We start from the raw sequence: 24,089 nt of genomic DNA, 5'->3' as shown, positions 1-24,089 counted from the left end.
AAAGCTCTACTTTTACCAGCTGCTGTTGCTGCCACTTGCTTCCTGCCTGCCTCTACTCACAGAAGAACCTGTGCAGGATCTCCACACACTGCTTCCCCTTTTCTCATGTCTCTGGGGTTTTCATTCTCTCTGAGCTGATCTCTAGCCAGGGGAGCTATTTTTGCAGCCGTCTTGAAAAGACAATGATGGCTCTTATATATAACAATTTGGGACCTGCTCTCGGTGGAGATGCATGGGTGCACAATGCCCTTTGCACCCCTGAAAGCCAAAGACTACCCCTCTCCCCCAGGTGGACACTGAATCCCTCCCCTCCCCCAGAGCAGAGCTTGGAGGTAAGTAAAGGCTGCGGTGGGCAGTATGCGACTACTAAAACGAAACCAGGGAGGGAAAGGCCCCCTCCCACACCCAGGTTCCTACTTAGTCCAGCCCCCTAAGGAGCCACACGAACAAAGCATGCAAAACAGGCACGCTCCTGGTCCCAGCACGTGAGTTAGCGTGGAAGAGTGCATGGGAAGGGCATGAGGCACTGGGTGACAAGCCTGGGAAGTCAAGTACTCAGTAGTAGCAGTCTATTAACCACACAATCGTGGGGATGCATCATAACCTGCAGGTTCCCGCCTCGGCCCCAGCTGGAGCTCCCCTTGCTCGCACCACTGAGGCCTCTACCCAGACAGAACCCATGGTTCTTGCCTCTACCCAGATGGAGCTCCCAGCTGTGGGGGCTGCCTGGCACAGCTGCCGACAGCTGGGAATGGGAACAAGGCCACCCTCACTTGTGGGGTACACTCCCTAGTGAGGTCTCTGAGTGCCTGGTGAGGAAGCTCCAGGCAGAGGTGAGCAGTCTTTGCACCATCAGGGCCCACAAGCAGGAGACTGACAACTACTACCAGGCTCTTCTCCACAGGAACAAGGAGGGAAGAGCATGGATGCCCGGCGGCATGAACATGGTCAATGAAAAGACTGACCGAGAGCTCCATCCGGGGATTGCTTGGAAGACGGTCATCTCAGGTCCCAAGACATGCAGCACCAGGGTCCCTCCTCCCCTGGAACTGGGCAACAGGTATGCACTTCTCACAGCACCAGCAGAGTCATCAGCAGAAGCACTGGCTCTGGAGAATGGAAGGCAGATAGCTACCACTCCAAAGAAGAGATGCAGGATGGTTGCGGTGGGTGACTCCCTCCTAAGGGGGACAAAGAGAGCAATCTGCTGCCCTGACCCCATAGCCCGTGAGGTCTGCTGCCTCCCAGGGCCTCGTATCCAGGATGTGGCAGAAAGGATTCCTAAACTCATCTGGCCCTCTGACCACTACCTCATGCTCCTCATCCATGTGGGCACAAGTGACATGGCTAAGAACAATCCTAGCTACTGTGTGAGCTTCGGCTTCTTCAATCACAGCACACACTATAGAGAGAGCAGCTTGCTGGGAAGGGATGGCATCCACCTCACGCTGAAGAGAAAGGAGTTTTTCTTGGCTAGAATGGAGGACCTCCTGGATAGGGTTTTAAACTGAGATCACTGGGGAATGGGCAGACAATTAGTGGTACAAGTCCAAGAAATGGCAACCATGGAAACAGAAAACAATAGGAAGCATATTCTGACACCAGCCAAAGGACAGGATTTTCCTCAGCACACCAGGAAGTCAAGGGCCTCCAATGGCAGGCTTAGTTGCCTGTACACAATACCAGGAGCATGGGGAACAAGCAGGAGGAACTGGCCCTCCAGCTAACCAATAAGGAATATGATCTCATAGGAATAACGGAGACCTGGTGGGACTCCACCTATGATTAGACCACAGGTATAGAGGGATCCTTGCACAGGAGGGATCGGGTTGGGAAGAAGGGCGGGGGAGCTACTCTCTACGTGAAGGAGCAGTACACCTCCCTAGAAGCGGAGCCCAGCATTAAAGAAAGGCAACTTGAGACCCTTTGGGTTAAGATATGTGGAGAGCACATTGAAGGGGATTTGAGCATAGGAGTTTATTATAGACCTCCAAACCAAGAGGAAGAGCTCGATCAGGAATTGTCTAGAGAACTGGCAGAGACTGCATGCTCTCAGAGCATGGTCGTCATGGGTGACTTCAACTACTCAGACATCTCATGGGAAGTGCACTCAGCAAGATCCGATTGTTCGTACAGCTTCCTCACTTGCATTGAAGAGCTCTATCTGACTCAAGAACTCTACAGGCCGACCAGCGGTAAGGAGCTTCTGGATTTGGTTCTGACCAAAGGGGACAATTTACTGAGCAACCTGAGGATCAAAGGGAAACTAGGCAACAGTGACCATGAGACAATCACTTTCTCCATCCATTGTAAGATAGGGAAATCAGTCAGCAGGGTAGAAATCCTTGGTTTTAGAAAAGCTGACTTCTACAAGCTTAGGAGATTGCTTGGCAAGGCCCTGCAGGAACATGGTCCAGTAGGGAAGGGAGTCCAAGAAGAGTGGTCATTCCTCAAAGATGTGATCCTTGGAGCACAAAGGAAGTCCATTCTTTTTCATAAGAAAGGTAGCAGAAGGGCTCGGAGACCCCTTTTGGCTCAATACAGAAGTCATGGACCTCCTGAAATTGAAAAGAGAAGCTTATAAGGGATGGAAGTCAGGAATTACCACCAAGGAGGAGTACACAGCAATAGCCCACACCTGTAGAGAGCAGATTAGAAAAGCAAAGGCCGAATTCAACTGGCAACCGGAATCAAGGACAATAAAAAGTCCTTTAGATATTTAGAAAGTAAGAGAAAAAATAAGGGAAATATAGGACCTCTGCTGAATGAAATAGGACAGATGAAAACTGACACTCAGGAGAAAACTGAACTCCTAAACAAATACTTCACTTGGGTATTCCACCAGTCCAAGGGTGTTAGCCTGCTGGACAGGGTACAAGATGATCAAGGTGGGGTGATCACCTACCCATAGTTGGCAAAGATCTTGTGGAGAAACAGTTGGAGAGGCTGGATATTTGCAAGTCAGCAGGACTGGATGAACTACACCTGAGAGTGCTGAAAGAATTGGCTGATGTCATTGCGTAACCAATGGCAAAGCCATCTGAGAACTTGTGGCACTCCAGAGAGGTCCCAGAAGAACAGAAGAGGGTCAATGTGGTGCCTATCTTCAAGAAAGGAAGGAAGGAGGACCCAGGGAATTACAGTCCAATCAGTTCGACCTAAGTCCCTGGAAAAATCTTGGAAAAAATTATCAAAGAATCCATTCGATAAGCTAACTGAAGGCAGTAGTTTAAAAGACAGCCAACATAGCTTCATTGCGGGCAGGGCATGCCTGACTTACCTCATTTCCTTCTACAATCAGGTAACGTGCCTCCTGGATAAGGTAGATGAGGTTGATGTCATATATTTGGATTTCAAAAAGGCCTTTAACTTAGTCTCCCACGCTGTACTCATGGTAAAATTGGGTAATTACGGCCTCAAGAACTTTACGGTCTGGTGGCTAGGAAACTGGCTCTAAGGTAGGACCCAGAGAGACACCAAATTATGGGGGAGTGTGGGAGGTCAGGCTGGGGATACAGACTGATCTGGACAGGCTTGCAAGGTGGGAGGATCAAAACCTGATGGTGTTTAGCACGGAGAAATGTAACGTACCCCATCTGAGGAGAAATAATCCACAACACATTTACTGTTTGGCGGTGCTACGCTTGCCAGCACCACAGCTGAAAGAGATCTGCGGGTCATGATAGACCACAAAATAAACATGAGCCACCAATGCGATGCTGTAGCCAGCAGAGTAAATAAAACACTGGCATACATCTACTGAAGCATCTCAAGCAAGACTAAGGATGTCATCCTCCCGCTCTACTTGGCTCTGGTGAGACCACAGCTAGAGTACTGTGTCCAGTTCTGGGAGCTGCACTTCAAGAAGGAGAAGCTTGAGAGAGTCCAAAGGAGAGCCACACATATAATAAGAGGTCTGGACAGCAGGCCATTCAAAGAGAGGCTGAAAGATGTGGGACTGTTCAACCTGAAGAAGAGAAGACTTAGAGGAGATTTGGTGGCAGCCTATGAGTATATAAGAGGCGTACATCAGGGCCTGGGGGAGCATCTGTTTGCCAAGACACCCCAGGGGAGGTCGAGAAACAATGGGCACAAACTGACTGAAGATTGCTTAGAGTGGACACAAGGAAAAATTTCATTGTGGTTCAAGTGTCCAGGGTCTGAAAGAACAGACCCCCAAACAGAGGTGGTTCAATCACCTACCCTAGAGATCTTCAAAAAACAGCTGGACACGCACCTTCCTGGGGTCATCTGACTCCAGCAGTCTTTCCTGCCCAAGTGCAGGGGGGCTGGACCTGATGATCCCATGAGGGCCCTTCCAGCCTCTAGCATCTATGAATCTATGAGTGAATCTATAAAATAACAGAAGCGACTGAATGAAGTCATGTTGGTTGTAGCCATGTTAGTCTAAGGACATAAGCAGACAAGGTTCTTTGGGTAAATCCGATATCTTTTATTAGACAAACTAAACTAGTAGGAGAAATTCTTCTTTGCAAGCTTTTAAGTACAAACATTCTTCCTTCAGGAAGAGGAAGCATCTACAGTTATGTGCTCTTTTTTTTTGGATGGGACAGAAACCAGTATACAAGAATGCCAGTCAGTAAAAATGCAAATGTGACATACAATGTAACTAGTAAAATTGTAGAGTGGCGGCGCTGGAGCCACAGCTTGTGGGGAGGAGGAGGCTCCCATCACTGGTTGCATCCCAAGAGGGCATGGGGGGGCTAAGTGTGTGCAGGGGGCAGGGTGGGGCACGTGGGCTGCAGCTGGGGCTGCACACAGCTCTTCTTGGTGGGGGCTGGGAAGATGCTGCGTCCACCCCAAATTTCACTGCCACTCTGCTCCCAGCACCACCAGTTGCCAGCCGCAGCCCTGTCTCTTCCCAGCACGTGGGTGGAGGCAGAGGTTGAGCTGGGGGTGGTGGCGGTAGCGCTGGGAGTGGAGCAGCAACAATATTTGGGGTGGATGCAGCATCCTCCCAGCACTACCAATGCCCACTCCAAGCCCAGCACCCGCTGAGAAGAGCCCTGCGCAGCCCCAGCTGCATCCCGCCCACCTCACCCTGCACAGATCGGGGGGGGGGCACACGCCCCTCCCTGTGCCCTCCCGAGGTGCAAGCAGTGGCGGGAGCCGCCTCCCCCTCCACGAGCCATGACTCTGGCCCCTCCCCACCCCACCTGGGCAACACCTGCCCCTAAACCCCTGCTCCCTCCCTCACCGGACGGGGTGTTGATCTGCCCCTCCCACGCCCCTTCCCTCCCCTCTCACCATACCGGATTTGGCAGCTGTATTGGAAATTGGATCAGCATTAGCCGATATGCCTCCTTAAATATCAGCTATCGGTATTGGCCCCAAAAATCTCTATCAGTGCACCCCTAGTAGAGAGATTACCTGGGGTATCAGATATTAGGCAGGTTATAATGTGCCATAAATCCAATGTCTATATTTAGTCCACGGTACCACCAGAAAACCTATCAAAGACCAAAATACCCAATTACCTGTGGGGGCACATTTCACATAAGATAACCACTCTCTCTCTAATTTCTCAGTTCTAATCCTCAGAGGGAATTTACAAAACACCTTTCACAGATGAGCCTATGAACTTCACTTTATCAACCAACTGGATACAAAAAAAAATGGACTAAATATAGATACTGGATTTATGTTTAGCTTCAAATTGCTCATATGAGAAGCTGGAGTGTTAACGCATCTATTTTAAAGACAAGGAACTGAACTGTAAAGCTGCCAAGTGACTTGTTCAAAATTGCATAGTGTTTACAAAAGAGCAGAAAAATTTGAGCTGGCAGAGTAATCACCGAATTACATTCTCCTCAGTTCAGGAGTTCTCACTTTCTGATTCCTTAAAGGAATTAGGTTGGCTTCAGCTTCAGAGAACAGGATCACTAAAATGGACTCCATTTGTGGTGGCTGTCTATAGGCCTTGCCTCTACATACTTCAATCCTGTGAAAAAATCATTACAAAAGCCAACTGTCATTAACCTTCTACTGCCCTCAAACAGCTTCTACTTGTTGGGACCCAGGGCAGCCGGCCAGCACCTTTTTTTTTACTTATATCCGGGCAGATAAGGGTTTGAGGCCTTAGAAGGCCATTAGGCGGGTATTTGTGACGCTTGGAGTGGAATTAATTAGGCGGACGCTATCGGTTGTAAAGCAAGATTATTTATTTATGCCGTTAAGGTGGTGAATAGCGGAGGTTAGAGATATTTGGTTAGTTATAGCTTAAGGTTTGAAGGTTGGTTTGTATGAAAGTTTTTGGTTGGGCAGATAAACGGAGAAAAAATTGGGCCGGTAGGTTGTTGATTTATGTTTGATAAGGTTGAGACGGGGGAGACTGACAAGCGATTAATTTGTTAGTTATTTTTATGCATACGTTTAGAGGTTTTTTAGGTGTGTGCGCGGAGGTTTCCCGTTCTTTACGGAAGTGAAGACGGGTTTTATTTGTGTAATAGCTAATTGTTTTTTGTTACGTTATAAATTTAATTAGAATCGCCAATTATTTAGCGGTTTTTGTTAGGGTGTTATTTTATAGGGTTATTCCCTGTTTTTTTTGACCAGTTATAATGATTTATGTATAGCACAGAAGGCTAAGTTTTATTTTATGTTAGTGTTGTAGTTATAAATTTTTTTTTGACATGCGCAGCAAAAAAAACAAACGGTTATTATTATTATTGTTAACCCTTAGTTAACCTAGTGTAGAAAAAAACTGTTTTGAATGGTTTTACTTGTTTGTGACATGGGCACTATTTAATTTGGTTGTGACACTACTGAGGTTAAAGAGGACATTGTATCACCCATTCTACCTCAAAGCCAGCAGACATGCTCCAATCCTAGAGTATCTGTGAGCAATTCTACACATTAACTGTTAATCAAAAAAAACACATTACCTACAATTTTTCCATACTTCCCTCTCTCTGATATGACATAGGCAGAGGGAGAAAGTATTATTTGGGGTGGAGGCTGATACATACACATACACACTGACCAGCAAGTAAATCTGTGAAGGGGAAGGGGTGTGGGCCAGATAGAAGCCCCCACAGTGAGGGAGAGACTGGGGCAGAGGCAGGGACAGTGGCTGGGGTGAATGGGGCCCTGGGGTGGGTCATGGGACGGTTGGAGCGCAGGCAGCTCCATCCAGGGGCACAGGGGGGCTCCCGCCACTGTGCACATCCTGGGGGAGGCATGGAAAGCATTTGCCTCCTGGATTTGTGCAGGACAGCGGAGAGCTGCTGCTGTGGGCTGGAGTTCCGAGCCCCACTGCCTCTGCCTCAGGAACTGTGAGACGTTATGTGCCTGCAGTTGCCAGGTGGGTAGGGGATGCAGCGCAGCCCGGTGGTAGCAGGCACATCGCATCACACGTGACTCCCATGGCAGTAGGCTACAGAGCCCTAGCCTTCAGCGGCAGCCCACCTCCACCCCACGCACAAATCTGGGGGGCACATACCTCCCATGACTCTCCCAGGGTGCATGCAGTGGGAGAAGCCCCCCCACGCCCCTGGATGAGCAGCCCAGGCTCTGACTGTCCCATGACCCGCCCCAGGCCCCATTTACCACTGCCCCTGCCCACTCCCTCCCTCACTGTGGGGGCCTCAATCTGCCCCCCCCCCAAACAGACTTGCCTGCTGTGATGGGCTGTGCTCTGTGTCTGCGCACATCCCCTGCTGCAGCCACCCGGAGCCTGTGCCCAGGCTGCCCTGCAGCCCTGTGTTGCCACTGCTACCATGCATTTGTGGAGGCTAAGCCCTGTTAACCCTGGCCTTCCACCACCTATGCCAATATAGGGAACTCATGCTATATACAACACCTATCTCAAAAGCAGCAGAGCAAGATTCCTCCAGACAGTTTAGGAAAAGAAAGAGAAGGCTTTACTTTCAGATAAAAGGAGCTCGCAATCAAATTCCTCCTACCCAGTTTGGCATGGCATCCTCAAATTCTAGAGCAGCATATCATGTAGAGGATTATATCCTAATCAGCCTGTGCTGTGATGTTCCCATGAATGGTGGCTAACATACCTCATGAAGAGTGCCAGCTGCAAATAAGCCATGACCAAATCAGGATACTTTGCAATTGATTATGTGCTCCAACTTAATGAATTATTCTTACCTGGCTACAAGGTTGGCAAATTTCTCTATTTTACAAATTGCGAAGCCATGATAAAAATTTAAGGCCTTGCTTTCACAAGTGTTAGGTGCCCACAGCTTCCACCAATCTCTTGGAAAAAAGTGTTTGGTCACACTTTCTGAAACTGGGGTCATTATATTATGCAGGCCGCTGTGCCTTTCTGCAGCAGCTCTTTGCAGCACAGCTCTGACATGCATCCTGAAAACTGAAGCATGCAAGGCACCATGGCAGCAGCCTGGAAACAGATGCCACTGCTACCAGGTACAACTGTGTCATGCTGTTCAGTTTTCAGGAGGTTTGTTAGAGCCAAACCTGGAAAACCTGTAGGAGCAGCAATGTGTGGCTTGAATCATGTAATGCAGGCAAGCAGACCTTTCTACTGCAGACACTTAGTTTGGCTCCAATGTGCCGCCTGAAAAATGAAGGCACGCAGAGCAGTTTCACACTGTGGCAGCAGTACTGAATGGTGCAGTAGTACTCCCATTGTCCTCCCCTTCCCAGGCCTCATGTGTCCTGTTGTACACCCCGGTTCCCTCCTGACCCTTCAACATTCCCCACATGCTTCACGTGTAGCCCAGTACCTCATCCCTGCTGGCTGGACACCCCCAGATTCTGTCCTATAGGTCCCCAGGCCTGGAGCTCAGGGGAGAATCACTCTGGGGAACTAAAAGAAGACAGTGCCCCTGTAGTTCCAATTCTCCACCAGTGACCTGGAGCTGTTGGGGGGGGGGGGGAGTCTAATGCTGCATTGGAAGCAAACACACTCGGCTGGGCCAGGCCAGACACAGCTAAGGAAGCACTCCCTGCCAGTGGCCTAAAGGGAAGAATATAATTATAATTATGTAATCAACTAACACACACACACGTGCGCGCGCATTTCTACACGCACGCACACACCTACACAGACACGCACGTATGCAAACATACCTCTACATATGCACACTTCTACACACTTTACACACACACACACACATATACAGGTACGCAGACACACGTGTATAGGCATGCACACCTCTACACGCACACACACACAATATTTTTTTTAAAGAAGATGCCATTGAATTCTGAAAGGTTTCGGAGGGATGCCTTGAGTCTAAAAAGGTTGAGAACCACTGGACTAATCCCTTTATTCAGGATGGAAAGGATGCAATTATAAGAGAGTGTTCTATTAAAATAGAAAATAAGAAGAGTATCTTGGTATAATATGATGATGGTTAATTGCACTTCTTGCCCTAGGCAGCAGTAGTCAGTCTTTCATTATGTACTCTGAGTCCATTTCTGTGCTGCCCTTCCAAGGGACGTTGCCTAGAAAGCATAACATCGAAGCATGGTGTAGCAAGTCATGCTCCAGGAGTGGCCGTGATGCCTCCTGGTAGCCATGCAAGCCTTGCCCTGCTCTGGCTCTAAAGTACTTTCCCATTCTTTACACCTGCCATGCCTTGATGTAACTGCTGAATGCTAGGAAGGGAGGCTGCCTAAGGGTCCTAGAGTGAGCCCTTAGTTCTCCTGACAACCAGCAGGCCCCATCTGAACCCCAGTAGTCTCAGTCCTAATTTGTACTCGGTGGGCCCTCTCTGCCAGCCCATGCCCCTCAAAGTACTTGTAGCCTTAAGGCAGAGGTCACCAACCAGTTGATCTCAATCAACTGGTCGATTGTAGAGCCTCTGGCAGTCTGTCAGAAGCTCCATGATCGGGAGCGGCAGGACTCATGAGGCTGGGCTGAGCCAAGCCCCCTGCCGCCTGAGCTGGGCTGGGTGAGTGGGGTCAGAGCTCGGGCAGCTTGCCTAGGAGGTGGGGGGCAGGACAGTAGATCCTGGGGTGCCAAAAAGTGATCGTCACCATAAAAAAGTTAGAGACCACTGCCTTAAGGGCTATTCATGGCCTTCAACCTCATAGCTATGCCTATGCCTCACAGATGTTACTAATTAAATGATTTTAGTAGGCACTTGGCCCCCAATCCAGGGGTATGAGCCTTCTCAGTCTCCATCCCTTCCTTTTTGTTGGTTCTCTCACCCTGGGCCCACTGCGCCTGTCCTGACTTCTGGGTTCCAGCCCTGATCTCATTCTTCTTGGGCTCTCAATGCTGCCCCTCTGGGCTTCAGGCTCTCATTCTCACTTTTTTCAGGCTACAGCCTTGCACCCTGTCCCTGGCAGGTTCAAGCCTCACATGCCTACTCTGGCACTACTGGGACCTCCAAACCTCCTCTATCATCCCAAGCCCAGTCCACCAGTAAAAGTGGGGGAGCATGAGCACACTTGAAGATAGGCTGCAGATACAGGTAGTCCTAGACAGGCTGGTAAATTGGGCAGATTGGAACCAGATGAAGTTCAGCACTGAGAAGTATCAAGCGCTCCAGCAAGGGATGAACAATCTCCAACATACTCACAGGCTCGGTGGCACCAGTATGAGTAGCACTACAACTGTTTATGGTAGCTGTATGCAGCATCCTCAGCAAAGGATCCAAAATCATGGCCAGATGAAGGGCTTCCTCACCAGCATGCCACCAAACTAGTAGATCAGGGCTGAAGCTGGGATAGATTCCATCCCATAATCTCCAACACTGACCAATGGAAATTCATTGAATGATGAAATACAGATTTTTTTAATAGGTTATATTACTGAAGCTTCAAGAAAAAGTGATACCTATGTGCCAGGCACAAACATGGCAAAAAAAAAAACAAAAAAAAACTTACTGAGATGTTTTTATAGCAAATTAAATGGCAAACCAATGCTTAATCCATCATTTTCAAAAGGCCAAAAACAGACTACAAACTAAACTTGCTTATCTCACTTTAAACTCAAAATGGAAGGAGTAGGTACTGAAAAGTGTCCTAATGCACAAGAAGAAGCATATGGCAGCCATATATAAAATTGTGACAAGAGTTGTAGTCTGTGATTTGGTCCAAATCAATACCTGTGCTTAATAACACCACATGCACACTTAAAAATCTTAGACCAAATATTTAATTTGTGTAAATCTGCAGGGCTTTGCTGACGTCAGTGGAATTCTAGCAGTCTACTTCAGGCTGCTGAGCTTCTGACTGATGGAGTTTTTCATATTACCCTACTCTGCTTTTAAGTAAGAAACAGAATGGGCATTACTTTAGTTGACACTTCAGGTGTTCCTCTTCCAAGGTTTTAAAAAATAGAACATCCATTAAATAGCCAAGCACCAGTTTGGGGACTACGCTCATGGATGAGGAACACATACACTTTTCATCCTCTTTTATTAAAAAGGCAATGTTAAATTGTCCATGCACCATCGCTGAGAAATGCTTTTGTAGCGCTGGAGGCTATTACCCATCTCTTTAATGTATCTGTAGAGCCCATCACTATGGTGGTCATGCAAGGGAATCATTACATATTTGTTTAAAGCAGTTAACTAACTGCCATGGGTGAAAACAGTCTTCACCAACAAAGTCATTTGATCAAAAAATGGCACCAATACAACATGCAACAAGACTAGCAAACAGCAACAGCAAAGCAGAAGCAATCATCCCATCAGGATAAATTAGTTGTGAAACTTATTCCCACTGGCAAGCCATTACTTGCATAAGTAGTCTTGCTGAAGTTGACAGAACCACTCATGCTAATAACCGCTCACCAACAGAAGCAAGAAGTTCAAGATTGTATCTCATAGAGGTTTCACTGCTAAAAACAAGGAAGAATTCTGCTTCTTTAACATTGTAACTGGATTCATTTCATGCTCCATACCTGGTAGCCCATTCTGTGTAGCTGTATTCCAGTAGCCCCTATCAAGCCTCTACTGGTGGCTCCAAAGAAGCCCTCTTCAGTTATGGTACATGTAGCCCCAACCATGAAGGGGACAGAAGGTGACAAGGAAGAGAAACAAGCCCAAGAACAATAATCAAACAGAACTTACCATCTTCAATGACAATTTTGATCAGACGGACGGAGCCATTCCGGGCTTTGGCAAAAAAATCCTTTAACTCTGGGGTAGCTAAAAGAACCAGAAACATTGTGATCAGACTTAATAAACAAAGTGTTATTTTGCTTTTCTGAACAAAAACAAAAAAGGAAAGATAAAAATGTTTTTTTTTAAGTTGCAAACAACAGATTTCATTAGCTCCTCAATCTATGCAAAAGTCCTGAATCTCCCAGAGGTTACAGAGTTAAATACCAGCTGGGAGTACATGTGATCTAGAGAACTTGATACTTGTGGTGAACATAATCACCCAATTTTAGATGATAGTTTAGCTGGTGTGGGGAGGGAAGGCTCAAGTGACAGTTTATTGACTTTACAGAGTATCCTGGTTTGTGTGTAAGGCAAAGGAGGAGAGTGGCTGGAAGAAGTAACGATAGGTAGAGACAACTTTGTATTTTCAAACACTTGCCAAGGCTACAGTTTGCTTAGGATATTGAATGCTGTAGAGGCAGATGACCTCCAGCAGCAGGCTGGCTACAAGAGTAGCCAGAATCCTACAGGAATTAAAATTAGAGCTGCTTTGAATCTATAGCCCCCCCCCCTTGTCTCACTGTGACCTTCAAGAATGATCTACAGTGAACCCTGGGAAGGGACAATTGTGTTCAGCCTCATAAAGGGCTTGGATTCATTTGTTTGTGGGAGCACCAACTGTAGTACTGTACTCATTTCTAGACTTTTTGCCAAAACTTGAACCACTTTGGTTACAAGTAAATGACACTAGCCAGTTTAGGATGCAGTTCCCAAGATGTTTCCCCAGCCTCCCAGCAGGACCATAACATCATATCTCAGTCTTTTGAACAATGTGAAATGGCAGCTTATGTTTATGTAGCATCTGTCACTCAGAGGAGCCTATGGCTCTTTATAGGAATCGTTTATATTTTCTGTCTCTAACATGTGCAAACAGCAATCACTCCAGTCCAGTCCAGTCCCATGACTGCAGCATAGGGTGAAATAGCCACACTACCTTTACATGAACTAGCTAGGTAGCAACAGCTTCTAGCTACAGCATCATGGAGCTCAGAACAGGTTAATTTAACCTACTTGAGATGCATGCAAGAGGTGAAGGTTGAGATTAACGACCCTGGTTTTACTAGAAAGTGAGCTGAGATAGTAATTGTTAGTAGTCAGAACTTTTACATCTAATAAGAACTGGAATGCTTCAAAATAATACCTTATTTAAAGGGGAACTATTTTGGAGTGCTTCATCACTTTTAGGAATGTTTTGAAGAGCCTGTATGTTTGTACAGCTGGCTGTTTGAAACATTTTAATGGCTACTTCTGTCCACACCTTCAGAAGCACTTCTTAAACTGGATCCACATAAAACTAAAAAACTCCAGTTAAAAGCTAATTCAATAGCTCATACGTTTCCAGATTTCTTTGTTAGCACAGCATCTCAAAGATACAACTAGATGGAAAAGGAGAATATTTTGGAAAGGTATGGGAAAGTTGCACTTTTTTCAAAGCATTTGGTTTCCTGTGTCCTAGTCTTTTACCAAAGTGGCCAGACAAGCAGGTGACAAACTCGATATCCTCTGTATTTTATACCCAGAATGGCTGATTATGATGCAGTTTCCCTTCAGGATTTTAGAAGCAAGAACAACCCTTGAATAAATCCCTTAAATTGCCTGGAGTCAGTAAGGATGGTTCTGGTTGGATAGACTTTCTTCTATTGTCAGGGTCATGCAAAGATTTTGGAGGCCAGCTTTCAGCCAAGCGTCCAACATATTTCCTATAATAACGGGAAGAACATTCTAGTTTACTTGTCCCAGGCTAGTTATTGAGAAAATACAATACCACGGGGCAGGCAATTATTTTGGGAGGAGGGCCGCTTACCCAGTTTTGGCAAACTACCGAGGGCCGCATGGGTAGCCCTGCACCTTGACAGGAGCCCCACCCACTAGGCACCATTTTGGGACCGGAAGTCCCGCACCCTAACCCCTAACCTTTGTCACCAGAAGCCCCTCCCTTTGCCCCCAGAAATACTCCTTTCAACAAGGGGTTTTGCAATTTCAGAACCACAAAACTAACAAATTATATTCTAAAAATCGAACATGTACAACATTAATTAATTTGATTCCAAAAAGTACTTATGTGCCGATTACATGCATTTGTGTAGTGTACACAGAGGTGGCTGCACAATAGCTTAAAATGAAGTCTTACTCTTGTAAACTGTGGGGGAGGGGCATGTGGGGAGGTTTAATGTGGGGGTGGATAGGTGAGGTAAGAGTGGGTATGGGGTGCATGGGGGAAGGTGGCTGGGGTGTGGATGTGGGAGGGGCTGTGAACATCTGCATGTATGGCAGTGCAAGGCCAGGTATGGGTGCATCTCTATGGTGGGGGGTGCTTCTGAGACTCCCCACTATGAACACATACACCCCGTGTACTCCCCACTACAAACACCCCCCCGTGTGCTCCCCTCACTACACCCCATCCTGTGTTCTCCCCTCACTACATACACCTGCCCTGTGCTCCCCTCACTACACACCCACACCCCCACCCCGTGTGCTCCCCTCACTACACCCCACCCCGTGCTCCCCTCACTACACATACACACCCTACCGTGTGCTCCCCTCACAACACACACCCATCCACCCCCGTGTGCTCCCCTCACCACACCCCGTGTGCTCCCCTCACCACACCCCCCCGTGTGCTCCCCTCACCACACACACACACACACACACACACCATGTGCTCCCCTCATCACCCCCCCGTGTGCTCCTCACCACACCCCCCCGTGTGCTCCCCTCACCCCCCCAGTATGCTCCCCTCACCACACCCCTCCCCCGTGTGCTCCCCTCACCACACACACACACCCTCCGTGTGCTCCCACCACCACACCCCCCCGTGTGCTCCCCTCGCCACACACACACAAACCCCCCTGTGTGCTCACCTCACCATGTGCATCCCCCCTCTGTGTGCTTCCCTCACCATACGCACATGCCCCCACCCCTCCATGTGCTTCCCTCACCTTGTGTGCACACGCACCCCGTCCTCCATGTGCGCCCCTGACCACACGTGCATGCACCCCACCCTCCGTGTGAGCCCCTCACGACACCACAGCATTATCTGCTCCAATAAATAAAAGTCCTGTCTTAAGCCCTCCATATCACCTCAAGTCAAGTGATACACTTCATTGTTTCTTGACTCAACAAGGCAGGAAAACAACCGCTCCATTTACAGAACTATTTATCCATGTAATTATTTTTTCAGAATTATCTATTATTCTTATAATGACCATTTGGAATTTCTGTAGAAAGAAACTACATTTTTTTTTATCTGTACAGTAATATAACTTTCATATACTTAGCAAGACTCGCACTCAGAAATTTCGCAATACATTTTTTTTCTGTGTTTTAAGTATCAAAAGTCTTTCTTTACTCTGTCTCAACATGGTGTTGTAGCCATATCTGGGTCAGCCTAGCTCTGCCAGACAAATCAGTCCTTCAACCCTTTAACCCACTTCTTTAACCTGGTCCTAGCCACACAGTGACCGTCTGGGCTTAGCAGCACAGGCTCTAATGCCCGGGGTTCTTCAGCTCCACAGAGCTCAGTCAAAAACCTAAGTAGTCCAAAACAAAACACACCTTTAACCTAGTCCCAACAACACAGTCTCTCTCTGGGCCCAGCAACCCAAACTTCAAAGCCCTGGGTTAACCTGCACCACAGAGCTCAGAAGAACACACAAAACAATCAAGAATGAATATCCACAGGCATGAGTTAGTTCTCACCCTTGTAATCTTTCTTCTTCCTTGGAGGAGTCCTCGTTCTCCACATGACCGTCCCCTCTCCAGGTCCTCCTTCTCTCACTTACACTTCCTGTCCTTTTATTTCTGTCAGCCAGTCAACTTCCCCCCATTATTGCAGATTGTCTGCCAGCTGAGGCCCTTTAGGCAGGTGGCTTGTTGCCAGCTAACTGATCCAGACTACAGGCCTGCAACCTGTTATAGATGTGCAATATGCACATTACGAATAGCTGAGAATAGCAAAATCCTGACAAACAGTAGCCAACAGTCATGATTATCAATCCCACTGGAGTAACTCTATTTTATTAGGTTAAAGATTGATTACAAGTTAGTTGACTATGTTTTGCGATAAGTGACATGATAGGGAAGACCCCCATAATTACAATACAATTAGAATAGGGGCAGACAAAATATGGCCCACGGGCTGGAGAATGGCCTGGTGTGATGGATATATGGCCTGCAGGGCCCCTAAAAGAATTTAGAAATTTAATATTTTATCTGCCCCTGGCTGCCTGTCAAAGATGACAAGGCACTAGGTGCAGTAGGACCCAGGGGGAGCCAGCGGCAGGACCCAGCAACTGCAGCAGCAAGGACCACCCAACCCCACCCCATGCCCAGCCAGAAGCCTCTGTCTAGCAGAAACTTCTGGCCTGGGATCCTGGGGCTGTTCTCCACCTCCCTCCACCAGAGAGGAAAACTCAGGTAAGAAAGGGGGGTGGGGCTGGGGAAGAGGCAGGGGAGGACTGCAAGTGATCACTCCAGTCCTCAGAGCCAGGCAAGGCCAGCTCCTGCTGAGTCCTGTGGTCCGATGATGCATCCAGGAACCATGTGGTGCTGAAGCAGCTGATGGGTGGGTGGGTGGGGGCGGCGAGCAGGAAAGCAGGGAAATAGCGGCCACAGGTGTGTGTGTGGGGGGGCGAGTGGCAGCAAGCGGGAGTTCTCACCCCACACTCCTGTCGCTGCTGGCCTTATCCCTAGGACACCAGAACAAGCCCCGGGCTTCCACCCAGCTGTCACTGTGCTCACACGTGTTGCCACTAGCCCCCCCTGCCTGCCACTCCCATTTCCTTGCTTTTCTACCTGCCTGCTGCCACTCCAGCACCACATGGTTCCTGGCTGGATCATTGGAACCACAGGACTCAGCAGGAGCTGGCTTGGCCCCCATGATTCTCGGCTGGCTCCATGCAGTGCCAGCCAAGCCGATCTGGCTCCTGTTGTGTCCTGAGGTCTTAGCTATGCAGCTGGCATGTGGTGTCCTATGCAGGTGACATGGGGGGGGGGGGCATTTGGGCAAACGCTCCCCTTCCACATATGCCACCACCTTCCCAAGCCGCCCTCCCCACCACACATTCACAGCCCCCCACAAAGTCCATACTCACCCACACCCCACATATCCACATCTCACAACTCCATACCCACCAATACCCCCCATACCTATCCACCCCAACAAACCCCACACATACATCCACAGCTCCCCACAAACCTATACCAACCCACCTATACCCCCATATAATATACAAGAGTAAGACTTCATTTTAAACTATTATACAATCAACTCTATGTACACTACACAAACACATGTAAAAAAGGACTTTTTTTTAAATCAAATTAATTAATGTTATAGTAGATGTTTGATTTTTAGAATAGAATTTGATATTTTTCTGGTTCCAAGATGGCAAACCCCCTTGCTAAAAGGAGTACTTCTGGGGGGGTCAAGGTCAGGCCTCCTGGTTCCAAGATAGTGACTGGGGGCAGGGCACCTGTCCAGGGGCAGGGCTACCCTTGCACCCCTCAACAGCTTGCCAAAGCTTGGCAAGTGGCCCTCCAGCCGAAATAATTGACTGCCCCTGAACTAGAATGAGAGAGACAACAATATACCTGTTATGACTAGGAGTATGGGGTCCCCACAACAAATATTTTAGGCAAGCTAGGAGGCCAGTCTTGTCCCTGCCCTCACTCCCACTCCACATCCACTTTGGGGCCAGGCAGCTCCCCACCCCTTCTCACATATATTCAGGACCAGGCTGCTCCCTGCCTTCACCTCCCCTGCTTCTGGATTAGGCCTGCTGCACCCTGACCCCCTCCCTCCCTGCATCAGGATCAGGGCCAGGCTGCTTCCCACTCATTCCCTGTGCTTGGATCACAGCTGCACCACCACAGTTCTCCCTTCCCTCCTCCCTGCCCTCCCCTTCCCCATGTCCAGATCAGGACCAAGCCACCTTCTGTCCTCTTGATTGGCCAGAGAGGAGTCAGGCTGTGCTGACTCTGTGGATTGGATCAAGTCCACTTGCCAGATCCAGCCCACAAGTGGACCTGGCACCACCTATCTAGCTCAGGAGATGAAAAGATTAGGTGCCACTGGCTCAGAAGAGTCACTTACATTAACACTGTATAGTGGTGCACAGCAACACAGGAACGTTTCAGCTAGCTCAAGTACAAGTGTTTTGTATGGCGCCATACCTGGACAGTTTACCTTGCTGAGAAGCTCATTCAGCGAGGCCACTTGAATCCATAGCCCATATAACACTACTTTGTGCCCTGTAACCATGGCCATATTGTACTATTTGCCAAAAAAGCTATGACTTTGGATGAGAAAATTTCATTGTGCTTATTCAAGTTGTTTTAATGCTAATGGGTTGTGCAAAATATTTGGTCAAACAGTAAAAGCTGTATCCCTCATCTCATGCCCCAAGACATTTGTGGAAACACCTGTAAGCCTGCTATAAAATTCATAGTAGGGATGACATTCACCAAAGGTTCTGAATGAGCTTTGTGCAGAAAAAGTGACCATTGTTTGTCACTGGACACCATAACAGGTAATCAACAAATTCAGTTTCAAGTGGAAATCAGGATCTGGAGTCATAGGCATCTCCTCAATTAAGGTCTGCTATGCATCTGAGTGGCTACATCACTGCTATATATTGTTAAGTGACATCAAACATAGGGCCCTCCACTGGTCCAGCCACACAAGCACTTGCCCTCTGAAGCTTCTGCCCCACCCTCTTCTACTTTCCCCCCTTACTGTCAGGTGCAGTACAGCTCCAGCTTGGACTGGATTCCCCCTGGACAGAAACAGAGGGAAACTCAGTCCACTGCCCAGCCAGTCAGCAGTGCCAAAAATGCTGCATGGCCCTACAGGAGCTGCACTTCCACAAAAGAATAGATCCTGAGCAGCATCTGAGGATAAGGGTGGAAGTGGAGAGGGAGGAAGGGGCAAGAGACTGTAGGGAGCTGAGCGTTGGGGGACAGAAAGGCTGCAAGGGAAGAAGTGAGAGGGAGGCAGAGGGTAAGGGGGCTTCCCGACTCCCCCAGCCACTGCTTTCCCTACTGTGGCAGTGATGGGGGACAAATTTAAGACAACCTTTCAATAATTAAATTCTATACCTAGTAGAGATGCACCAATATATCTGTTTGCTATCGGACTGGCACCAAAAAGAGGAGAAATTACGTTGTCGACTATCAACTGTTTATGGTGGTAGAGCTGATAATTACTGCCACATGCCCAGAACACCCAGGTGAGCATAGTCGAGTTCCCATGCCCTGCCACCAGCCTGAGCCCATGGCAGATTACGGGTCACAGGAAGCAGTGGGGGAAAAGGGGGTGCGCCAGGGAGTAGTCACAGGGTGCTGCACTCAGCAGCAAAGGGACAGTTACTGCTCCTGTTGCTGCTGCTGCTGCCATGGCAACCCTGTGCGTAAAGCAGGGGACTGAGCACAGGGCTGCCACAGAAACCTTGGGCTGCATGTAGGCAGGATAAGGGACCACACGAGGGACATTCTGCTCCACGGGGGACCAGGTGTCTTTGCAAATGCGGCTTCTCCCTGGCAGCCACAGGAGCTTGGCTCTACAGGGCCTGCTGGTGCTGAGTCAAGTGGCATAATCTGGGGCTCCAAACAGACCCAGCGTTACTGTCCATGCAAGGGTCTGCCCCTCCAGCAGCACAGGAGGAGTGAGTGTGTGCATGCAATAAATGCAAAACAAACAAACAAAAAACGGTTTATGGCAGTAGTTTAAAATGCCTTGCACTATTACTAAATATCAGCTACCAGATTGGCATCGGCCAATATTGTTGGTTAATCATCAGTTATTGGTATTGGCCAAGAAAATGTTTATTGGTGCACCCCTAATACCTAAAAAATTATAACAGAATTATAAATCGTCCTTAAATAGATTCTAATCATTGGGGGGGTCATCTTAAATTTGAGTTAATACAGCAGTTAACAGCTCATTGCTGGGAAACTGGTATCTTCACTATGGAATCCTTTTGCAAAAATACCATACATATTTACCACGTAACAATACTACATCAACCTTTTCAAAGAATGGTTTCCTTTTATATAGGCTAGCAAGTTCTTTCCTCCATCCACTTAGGTGCCTATTATACTGTCCATTAGATCAGTGGTTCTCAACCAGGGGTCTGCAGCCTTCTGGGGGTCTGCAAGCAAGTTACAGAAAGTCCACCTAGCCCAGTGCAGGAAGGAGCCATCTTGGACCCCTGGGGCTGAGGCAAGTCTGCTCACCCCACCCAGCCCCACAGCTTCTATTTTGCAGGCAGTGCTGTGGGCGGGCAGGTGAGGCTCCACGCTGCTCAGGCAGGGTCATGAAAGCAGAGCTGGAGCGCCAGGCAGCTCTTGTGGCACAGGTGGGCTGTGGAGTTTTCATAGCATGCTGGAGGGACCTCGAGAAGAAAAAGGTTGAGAACCCCTGCATTAGACAGCTGTGCTTGGAAAGTCTTTCCCCCCTCCCATTTCATTTCATCAGTCTACTTGATCCTCTACTAAAGTTATAATCTTGTGCTTATGAGTCATTTCCATGGCAACAGACCAGTTTTCCAGTGTAAATGCAACTAATATAGAAGTGATGAGGATTATCCAGTGAAACAGACAATGCTGATGGCAGCTGTAGTAGCAAAAATTAGCTAAATTCCTGGCTGAATGCCTGGCAACATGAAGACGATCCAACTAGGGGCCATATTCTTCTTGACTGGCTGCTCACAAACAGAGAAAGACTGGTGGGGGATGTAGAAGTAGATGGCAACATGGGCAGCAGTGACCGTGAGATGACTGAGTTCAGGATCGTGACAAAAGAAAGAAAGGAGAGCAGCAGACAATGGACCCTGGACTTCAGAAAAGCAGACTTTGGCTACCCAGGGAACTGATGGGGAGGATCCCCTGGGAGGCCAGTCTGAGCAGGAAACGAGTCTAGGAGAACTGGCTGTATTTTAAAGAAATCTTACTGAGGGCACAGGAACAAGCCATCCCAACATGCAGAAAGAATAGCAAATATGGCAGGTGACCAGACTGTCTTAACAGAGAAGTCTTCAGTAAATTTAAACACAAAAAGGAAGCTTACAAGAAGTTAAAGCTCGGACAGAAGACTGTGGGGGAGTATAAGAATATTGCTAGGGCATACAGGAATGAAATCAGGAAGGTCGAAGTGCAATTAGAGTTGCAGTTCACAAGGGATGTAAAGGATAACTAGAAGGGTTTCTATGTTAGCAACAAGAGAACGTACAGGGAAAGTGTGGGTCCATTACTGAATGAGGGAGGCAACCTAGTGACAGATGAGGAGGAAAAGGTTGAGGTACTCAATGCCATTTTTACTTCAGTCTTCACAGGCAAGATCAGTTCCCAGACTACTGCACCTGGCAGCACAGCTGCAGGAGAAGGTGAACAGCTGTCAGTGGTGAAAAAACAGGTTAGGGACTCTTTAGAAAAGCTGGACATATACACAAGTCCATGGGGCTGGATGCAATGCATCCAAGGGTATTGAGGGAGTTGACTGATGTGACTGCAGAGCTGCTGGCCATTATCTTTGAAAATTGATGGCGATTGGAGGAGGTCCCAAATGACTGGAAAAGGGCAAATATAGTGCCCATCTTTAAGAAAGGGAAGGAGGAGGATCTGCGGAACTATAAACCAGTCAGCCTTATCTCAGTCCCCAGAAAAATAATGGAGCAAGTCCTCAAGGAATCCATTTCTAAGTACTTGGAGGAGAAGAAGGTGATTAGGAACAGTCAGCATAGATTCACCAAGGGCAAGTCATGCCTGACCAACCTGACTGCCTTCTATAATGAGACGACTGGCTCTGTGGATGTGAGGAAAGCAGGGGATATGATATACCTTGACTTTAGCAAGGCTTTCGATACCATCTCTCTCAGCATTCTTACAAGCAAGCTAAGGAAGTATGCGCTGGATGAATGGACTGCAAGGGGTGGATAGAAAGCTGGCTGGATTGCTGACTCAGCAGGTAGTGATCAATGGCTCAACATCTAGTTGGCAGTCAGTATCAAGTGGAGTGCCCCAGGGGTTGGGTTTTCTTTCCAATATCTTTATCAATAATCTAAAGATGAGTTGGAGTTCATGCTCGGCACGTTCGTGTATGGCACCAAGCTAGGGGGAGTAGTAGATACACTGGAGTGTAGGGTTAGAATTCAGAGTGACCTAGACAAATTGGAGGATTGGGCTAAAAGAAATGTCATGAGGGTCAACAAGGACAGGTGCAAAGTCTGGCACTTAGGACAAAAGAATCCCATGCACCGCTACAGGCCTGAGACCAACTGACTAAGTAGCAGCTCTGCAGAAAAGGACCTGGGGGTTACAGTGGACAATAAGATGGATACGAGTCAAAAGTGGTGCCCTTGTTGCCAAGAAAGCTAACAACATATTGGGCTACATTAGTAGGAGAACTACCAGCAGCTTTGAGGGACATAATTATTCCCTTCTATTCTGCACTGGTAAGGCCATATCTATAGTACTGTGTTCAGTTTTGGGGCCCCCACTACAGAAAGGTTGTGGACAAGTTGGAGAGAGACCAGTGGAGGGCAACAAAAATGGTTATGGGGCTGGGGCACATGTCTTATCAGGAGAGGCTGGGAGAACTGGACTTATTTAGTCTGCAGACAAGAAGACTAAAGGGGAATTTGATAGCAGCCTTCATCTACCTGAAGGGTGGTTCCAAAGAGGATGGAGCTAGACCAGGGGTTTTCAACCTTTTTTAGTTGGTGTACCCCTGGCAGCCAGTGCAGAAGCAGGGAGTCCCACGGCCAGTTGACGAGCAGGGGAGGTTGGGGGGCTGGGGAGTGTCCCAACAGCAGATCGAGGAGTCGGGGGAGGGGCAAAACCAGAAGCGCTGCTGGCAAATCCAGAAGTACTCCCCACTTCTCCACTGGGGGCTTCCCAAGTTGACAGCCCCTGAGCTAGACAGTTCTCAGTGGTGGTAGATGACAGAACACAGAGAAATGGTCTCCTGTTGCAGCAAGGGAAGTATAGGTTGGACATCAGGAAAAACTCTTGCTAGGAGGGTGGTGAAGCATGGGAATGGGTTACCTGAGAGGTGGTGGAATCTCCATCCTTCGAGGTTTTTAAGGCCTGGCTCAACAAAGCCCTTGCTGGGATGATCTAGTTGGGGATGGTCCTGCTTTGAGAAGGGTGTTGGACTAGATGGCCTCCTGAGGTCCCTTCCAACCCTAATTTTCTATGATTCTATTACCTTCCTTGCACGCTACACCCTCCCACTGAAGGAAACAGGTCTGGGGGTTCTAAAAATGAACAACCAAACAGGAACACAGCCCTCTAACATCCTGGATACAAAAAAACAAAACAAAGCCCACCAATGAAAGAATAACAAAATTACTAATATGTAACCAAAGCATCCCAGTCACATGTACCAATATAGAAGTTGGTTGCTGAGAAGCTCCCAACCTGTGCACCTAATATTTGCCCTACAATCACTCCATCTTCTCACACATCTGCTTATTTTGGGGAGGTAACAGAACTTGCTTTTGTTGGGGCAAACTACACCATAAACCTACGCAATTCTTGATCAATAATACATGCTCCCTGAAATGGATGCCTTTCTGAGTATGCAGAGTCACTGTGTCCTCCTGACAGGTAACTTGAGCCTTCAGCCATGAATCTTTCATTCTCTGGATATAATTTTCATGATGAAATGACTCCAAGGAGCTGCTTTCATGTAACATTCACAAAACTGGAGTTTGTGAGCATATCACACTGCTTCTACACTGTTTGGAAGTAATCCCAGCTCACCCTGGAGGGACAGGAGACAGAACAGCAAGGCACTGAAGGCAAATTAAGACCATCAGCCACACCTTCATACTGTGTCCTGGTAACAGTATAACACATAAGCTGCTGCTTCCTTTTGCGACTCCATGCACTGGGGCAGCCCACGCCTTCTGACCCTAAACAGCAGACAGGCATGTCACTAGAAGCCTAAAGCTTGCATATAATTGACATATA

General features: G+C 48.0%; 1 protein-coding gene across 1 annotated transcript in view; it reads right to left on the bottom strand.

Annotated features, from left to right (window-relative positions):
• The window catches only part of TWF2 (twinfilin actin binding protein 2), a 113,612-nt gene that overhangs the window by 65,461 nt on the left and 24,062 nt on the right, over nt 1-24,089 (bottom strand). Inside the window, exon 2 of the mRNA XM_006270362.4 lies at nt 12,024-12,101. Coding sequence (XP_006270424.1) covers nt 12,024-12,101 — 78 coding nt within the window. The remainder of the gene's footprint in view (nt 1-12,023; nt 12,102-24,089) is intronic.

Source organism: Alligator mississippiensis, chromosome 12, assembly GCF_030867095.1.
Source record: "Alligator mississippiensis isolate rAllMis1 chromosome 12, rAllMis1, whole genome shotgun sequence".
Classification (NCBI taxonomy): Eukaryota; Metazoa; Chordata; order Crocodylia; family Alligatoridae; genus Alligator; species Alligator mississippiensis.
Note: the sequence above shows the minus strand (reverse complement) of the source record. Positions and strands in the feature narration are given on the sequence as shown.